The sequence below is a fragment of the Sardina pilchardus genome, chromosome 1 (assembly GCF_963854185.1).
Source record: "Sardina pilchardus chromosome 1, fSarPil1.1, whole genome shotgun sequence".
Taxonomy (NCBI): Eukaryota; Metazoa; Chordata; class Actinopteri; order Clupeiformes; family Clupeidae; genus Sardina; species Sardina pilchardus.
Window position 1 is genome coordinate 25,368,380 of NC_084994.1, and position 7,500 is coordinate 25,375,879.

General features: G+C 45.8%; 1 protein-coding gene across 1 annotated transcript in view; it reads left to right on the plus strand.

The window, feature by feature from the left end:
* The first annotated feature begins 3,970 nt into the window (after positions 1-3,970).
* Positions 3,971-7,500, plus strand: part of LOC134086729 (uncharacterized) — a 4,873-nt gene continuing 1,343 nt past the window's right edge. Inside the window, exons 1-3 of the mRNA XM_062540051.1 lie at positions 3,971-4,943; positions 6,483-6,596; positions 6,977-7,090. Of these exons, the coding sequence (XP_062396035.1) occupies positions 4,858-4,943; positions 6,483-6,596; positions 6,977-7,090 (314 nt within the window). The 5' untranslated portion in view covers positions 3,971-4,857. The remainder of the gene's footprint in view (positions 4,944-6,482; positions 6,597-6,976; positions 7,091-7,500) is intronic.

A 7,500-nucleotide genomic window follows, 5' to 3' on the forward strand; every position in this document is an offset into this window, starting at 1 on the left:
ATAAACTTTCTGGCAAGAAGAAGGGCGGTGGACTGGTGATTTACAGTAACGACAGATGGTGCAACCCCGGTCATGTTACAGTTAAAGAAACTGCATGTTGTAAGGATGTGGAGTTAATAGCAGTGAGCCTTCGACCGTATTACTTGCCGAGGGAATTCACGCATGCCATTGTTGTCTGTGTTTACGTCCCACCACGAGCCCTACCGGACGTAGCGTGTGACATCATTCACTCTACAATCGCAAGACTCCAAACTCAGCACACAGATGCTTTCTTTGCGATCTCTGGAGACTTTAACCACATAACACTGGATTCTACCCTCACAAATTTCTACCAGTTTGTTGATTGCCCGACTAGGAAAAACAGGACAATAGACCTCATGTATGCAAACGTGAGGGATGCATACAGCGCCACCCCCCTTCCCCCCCTCGGAAAATCAGATCACAACCTTGTTCACCTGCAACCAATGTACATACCTAAAGTGCAGAGGCTACCATGTGACACACGCACTTTCAGGAAGTGGACCCCAGGAGCAGATGAGGCTTTGAGAGACTGTTTTGAGTCCACTGACTGGAATGTACTACAGAATGGTGATTTGGAGGAGGCCACACATTGCATGACTGACTACCTGAACTTCTGTATGGATGTTGTTGTTCCCACAAGAACTGTGCGCTGCTTTCCAAACAACAAGCCTTGGATAACCAGCAATGTCAAGGCCCTTCTAAATAGGAAAAAGATGGCGTTCAAAGAGGGGAACCAGGCAGAGCTGAGGCAAGTGCAGGGGGAGCTCAAAGTCAGGCTGAAAGAGGCCAAGGAGGATTACAGGAAGAAGGTAGAACAGAAGCTGCAGGAGAACAACATGAAGGAGGTCTGGGATGGAATGAAGACCATCACTGGACTTAGGAAAAGCAGCAGCTCTGTGGAGGGCGATCTGGACAGGGCAAACCAGCTAAACCAGTTCTACAACAGGTTTGATTGCCCTGCTTCAGTGGACAATGGTCGTCCATCATCACCATCACCAGCACCATCAACTGCTACAGTGGACAATGGTCGTCCACCATCACCATCACCATCAACATCACTAGCACCATCAACTACGGACACTGCTCTTGCTGGCTTAACTGCCCAACTCACACCTCCCCCCTCACCCCCAGTGCAGCACGTCCCCTCCTCCCCTACCCCCCGGAGTGACCAATGCCTTGGTAACTCCTCACCCCCTCCCCTCCCCTCCCCCCTCATCATAACGGCAGATCAAGTTAGAGGACAGCTGAAGAAACTCCATCCCAGGAAAGCAGCCGGACCTGACGGACTGTGTCCAAGACTGCTCAAGGCCTGTGCTGCTGAACTGGGAGAGCCACTGGAGCATATCTTCAACCAAAGTCTACGTCTCGGGAAAGTCCCAACACTGTGGAAGACATCATGTCTTATCCCCGTCCCCAAGAAACCACATCCACGTGAGCTGAATGACTTCAGGCCAGTTGCTCTCACATCACACCTGATGAAGACCCTGGAGAGACTGGTTCTGGGGATACTTAGGCCACAGGTGCGCCATGCACTAGATCCGTTACAGTTTGCATACCAGGAGAAAGTGGGCGTCGACGATGCAATCTCCTACCTCCTACACAGGACACACTCTCACCTGGACAAGGGGAAAAGTGCTGTGAGAATCATGTTCTTTGACTTCTCTAGTGCTTTTAACACCATCCAACCCCCCAGATTGAGTGACAAGCTCCTGCAGATGGGTGTGGATGCTCATCTAGTATCCTGGATTGCAGACTACCTGACAGAGCGGCCACAGTTTGTCAGACTGAAGGACTGCCTCTCCAACACTGTAATCAGCAGCACAGGTGCTCCACAGGGAACGGTGCTCTCTCCAGTCCTGTTCACCCTGTACACGTCCGACTTCTGCTACAACACGGAGTCATGTCACATGCAGAAGTTTTCAGACGATACTGCAATTGTGGGATGTATCAGGGATGGGCAGGAGGAGGAATACAGGAGCCTGGTGGAGGACTTTGTGCAATGGTGCAGACTCAACCACCTACAACTCAACACGACCAAGACCAAGGAGATGGTGGTAGATTTCAGGAGGTCTAAGCCTGCTCTGCTGCCAGTCACCATTGAGGAGGTCAATGTGGAGGTGGTGAACACATACAAGTACCTGGGCGTACATCTGGACGATAAACTGGACTGGTCAGTCAACACTGAAGCAATATACAAGAAAGGGCAGAGCAGGCTGTACTTCCTGAGGAGGCTGCGCTCCTTCAATGTCTGCAGCAAGCTCCTCTGGATGTTTTACCAGTCTGTTGTTGCCAGCGTCCTCTTCTATGCTGTGGCATGCTGGGGAGGAAGCACTAGGAAGAGGGATGCTGGGCGACTAGACAGGCTGGTAAGGAAGGCTGGCTCTGTTGTGGGAGCTGATCTGGAGTGCATCACTTCAGTATCAGACAAAAGGACCCTGAACAAGCTACACAGCATCCTGGACAATGACTGTCATCCACTCTACAGCATTATCATACAGCAGAAGAGCTTGATCAGCTGGAGACTACGCTCCATGACATGCACAACAGACAGACTGAGAAAGTCATTTGTACCCAGGGCCATACAACTGTACAATGCTTCACTGAAGGGAAAAGGAGAGTTGGACTTCTATGCATAGTATATCTGCACCTCCACCCTCTTATACACTTACATGGCATGACTTACATGTCTACCCTCATGTCTAACTCTTATATTATTACTATGTTAAGTTTATTTTAATTGTCCATATATTTATATTAGTACTGTTATTATTATTACTATGCTTACATTTTGTACTGTACATATTTATTACTGGTCACTAGAATTTTATCTTGCACTGTTGCACTGTTGGACTTATTTGCACTACCAACTTGACACACACCTCAGACTGGATCACAGTATCAATCCTCAGTACATTCATGCATACCTTATCTATAGTATTCTACTGCTCCTTTAGTCATTGTTGATTGTTGATTGTTGATTTGCTTTTTAATCTTCCTGTTTACATTGTTTACATTGTACTGTATGTTGTGTGTGGTGTCTTAAGCTGCTGGGACCTTGAATTTCCCCTTGGGGATCAATAAAGTATCTATCTATCTATCTATCTAATATGAGGCAACACACACTTCCCCCTCTGTGTGCTGTGTGTATTAATATGAGGCAACACACACTTCCCCCTCTGTGTTATGGGCTGTGTGTATTAATATGAGGCAACACACGCTTCCCCCTCTGTGTTGTGGGCTGTGTGTATTAATATGAAGCAGCACACACTTCCCCCTCTGTGTGCTGTGCTGTGTGTATTACCACGAGGCAACACACACTTCCCACTCTGTGCTGTGTGCTGTGTGTATTAATATGAGGCAACACACACTTCCCCCTCTGTGTTGTGTGCTGTGTGTATTAATATGAGGCAACACACACTGGCTATGCTTGTAGATATAAAATAAGAATGACAATTCTCCTGACAATTCTTATAGTGCACAAAACTAGACTCTGTTGGTGCGCTACAAGACGGTGAATTACGAAACAGGTGAGATGACCTTTGACCTCTGCAGTAATTCATGAGCCGTTTAATCATTAACAGAACAACCTCATTCAGACTTCCTGCATGTCGAGCTCCACTGAGTCTCACGCCATTCTAGAGACAACAGCCACTTGATAGCTCCTGCCTTGTGAAACATGTGAGAGTGGGGAGAAGGGGACAAGACTGCAGACTGAACAGGTACAGGTAAGGTGACGTTCACTTCAAATCATTACAGTTGTGAAGATGAGCCACATATTATAGGCTAAGCCATAACGGGCTCCAGTTTCATGTGTTGCAGAGTGGTTCATGTGAAGTGTGTAAAACGTGAAAAGTGTGTCTGCTGTTAAGGGATCTTCACATCTGCATGTGTTTCATTCTGTCATCAGATTTACCTAAAGAAAGTTACACACGGGATATGAGAGAGTCTGAGCTGGTGCGGCTTTATGAGTTTCCTGATAACTGAGAGACGTTTTAAAAACATCAGCCTCTCTAAAGCACCTGGGGAAGTGTCACGGTGATACTACATTATATTAGTCTGCCCTGTTCACCTGTAGTGTCTCTCCAGTGAGGGCTCCAGTTCAAACCTGTTAGGCCAACAAAATAAAGAATGATACTGGCTGCATATTCTGGTCCATGTACTGTATGAAGTGGTGTGGAACTCGCAGGGCGGCAGTTCTCCCTGCAGGTCTGAATATCTCAAATCCTTCTCCTTTCAGACATCCTTACACCAGAAGACATTGACAAGATTTGGGAAAGATTCTTGAAAGTTTGTCGTCGTTTGAGTAAAACTTCAGTGAGGGACATTTGTTAAAAGACTCCAGTCTTTCAAGAATCTTTCCCAAATCTTGTCAAATTCTCCTGATGCATGCATGCATTTGTTTGAACTGGAGAAGTAAAAGTGCAAGTTTTGTTTTTTTCACACTGTCTCAGGACCTCAGTTGGAGTTTAAATGTCTATAGGCTATTGATTAATGTTGTTAAAATGTTACCTTTGAAGTATCCAGTATCCATGTATTTCACATGAAAATACCTCATCAGACTGTTTACCATTAACAATCGATAAAAACGAATAAGGGCCAAAGTTTACTCTTGCAAATTTGAACCCTCCTCTGATTGGTCATCACTGCTGCTAAAATTACGTGCCTATAGGCAATTTTATTTCTCTCTCTCTCTCTCTCTCTCTCTCTCTCTCTCTCTTGACTGACTAATATCCGATCTGGCTATTTTGTGAGAATGACAGGGGACCTGTCTCATGATTTTTGTAATCTAAATCACCCTCTCTCTCTGTCTATTGATTGATAAATTGATTGATTAGAATGGATTACCCTGTGTCCAGTCACGTGTCTCTGAAGGATGAGGAGTCCGTTACCGGTACTCATGGACATCAAGTATTCAGTGCTGGGTGAGTCCATCTCACTCACACACACACACACACACACACACGCACACACGCACACACGCACACACGCACACACGCACACACACACACACACACACACACACACACACACGAACACGAACACGAACACGCGCGCGCACACACACACGGTCCTGTTAAAATATTGTCTGTGTTGTCAAGGTTGCCTCTTAGATTTAGACCTAAACACAAAACAAAGTTTTCTCACAAAAGCAAAACATCTTCACTCGCAAAACACTCAGACAGGCACACTAGTTATGATTATGGTTATGGTAATGGTTAGGGTTAGGTTTAAGATTAGGGTTATGGTAATGGTTAGGGTTAGGATTAGGGTTAGGTTTAAGATTAGGGTTATGGGTATGGTTATGGTTACGGTTATGATTAGGGTATGGGTTAGGGTTAGTGTTAGGGTTAGGATTAGGGTTAGGTTTAAGATTAAGGTTATGGGTATGGTTATGGTTACAGTTATGATTAGGGTATGAGTTATGGCTATGGGTTATGGGTTATGGGATTTGGTTCTGGTTCTGGTCTGAAATGGGTCACCTGATTTGCTTGATTGTGAAAATGGAGCCAGAAGTGAGCACATGTTGGACGCCCTTTTTTAAAGATGGCGGCCGTCAGCTGGCATACTAACTTGGCTGAAGCTATAACCTCCACATCCTGCCCCCTGGGCAAATCATTGGGGCAGCTTGGGTCGACGATGAAGACCCTCTAGGGGCCGAGCAGGGGGCTGACTGGGTCCAGTCTGGCCCTGTTACAGCTTCTTACAGCATCGCATTGAAACTCAAAGGCACTCAGACATACAGTAGCCAGCCTTGGGCAGCCGTGGCCTACTGGTTAGGGCTTTCAGCTTGTAACCGCAGTTGCTGGTTCGATCCCCGACCAGTCCACGGCTGAAATGCCCTTGAGCAAGGCACCTAACCCCTCACTACTCCCCAAGCGCCGCTGGTTGGGCAGGCAGCTCACTGCTCTGGGTTAGTGTGTGATTCACCTCACTGTGTGTTCACTGTGTGCTGTGTGTGTTCACTAATTCTGTTAAATTGGGTTAAATGCAAAGCACGAATTTCCCTCACAGGATCAAAAAAAGGATATACACTATATACTATACAGTACGGCAATGAGGTCCACACGTGTGCAGCAGCGAAGTGACGTTAACACGATGATAGAGTGAGGATGTGAGGAAACATGAGGCAGCACAACGAAGAAAAACGAGGCAGAGCAAGCGGTCAACACCGTACGCATTGTAGTGGAGATGAGCACATGGTCAACTGAGCAAACAAGACTACTAGACTCCAAAAAACCCAAACCAGTGAAACTAGACAAACAGAATCTGTGCATCAAACTGTAATGTTTGTGTGTATGACATATGTGTTTGTGTGTTTGTGTGTATGGTCATAATACTTAATTGGAGTTGACTAAATACATGTATTACAGTATCTCCTTTTCTTGCAGGTTTAGAATTCTCATTTCTTCCTGAACCACAATTGTGAAGATAACTTGCCAAATCAATTTTGTTCTCTCCAGATCACAGAAACACAGACCAGTGTCTCCAGTGCCCAGCTGTGTGTCCATGAAGAGTGACCAGTCCATGGATCAGCCTCCCAAACTCAGTACTGAACCGCCCCAATCAGATATGAAGTGAGTTACAGTATCAGACCCCCCCCCCCCAGATATCCTTTTGTCTATATGTGTGTGTGTGTGTGTGTGTGTGTGTGTGTGTGTGTGTGTGTGTGTGTGTGTTTGTGTGCGTGTGTGCGTGTGTGTGTGTGTGTGTGTGTGTGTGTGTGTGTGTGTGTGTGTGTTTGTGTGCGTGTGCGCGCGTGTGTGTGTGTGTGTGTGTGTGTGTGTGTGTGTGTGTGTGTTTGTGTGCGCGTGTGTGTGTGTGCGTGTGTGTGTGTGTGTGTGTGTGTGTGTGTGAGAGAGAGATCTACAAGTAGAAAGAAAGACATAGATAAAGACATTTATTCTTGAACCACGATTATGAAGATAACTTGCCAAATCAATTTTGTTCTCTCCAGATCACAGAAACACAGACCAGTGTCTCCAGTGCCCAGCTGTGTGTCTATGAAGAGTGACCAGTCCATGGATCAGCCTCCCAAACTCAGCAGTGGACCGCCCCAATCAGATATAAAGTGAGTTAAAAACGTTTCCCCCCAGAAAATCCCTGTGTGTGTTTGTGTGCGTATGTACGTACAGTACAGGCCAAAAGTTTGGACACACCTTCTCATTCGGACACCCCTTCTTTATTTTCATACTATATGACTATGAAAATTGTAGATTCATACCGAAGGCATTAGAATTATGAATTAACACATGTGGAATTATATACTTAACAAAAAAGTGTGAAACAACTGAAAATATGTCTTATATTTTAGGTTCTTCAAAGTAGCTACCTTTTGCTTTTAATACTGCTTCGCACACTCTTGGCATTCTCTTGATGAGCTTCAAGAGTCACCTGAAATGGTCTTCCAACAGTCTTGAAGGAGTTCCCAGAGATGCTTAGCACTTGTTGGCCCTTTTGCCTTCACTCTGCAGTCCACAC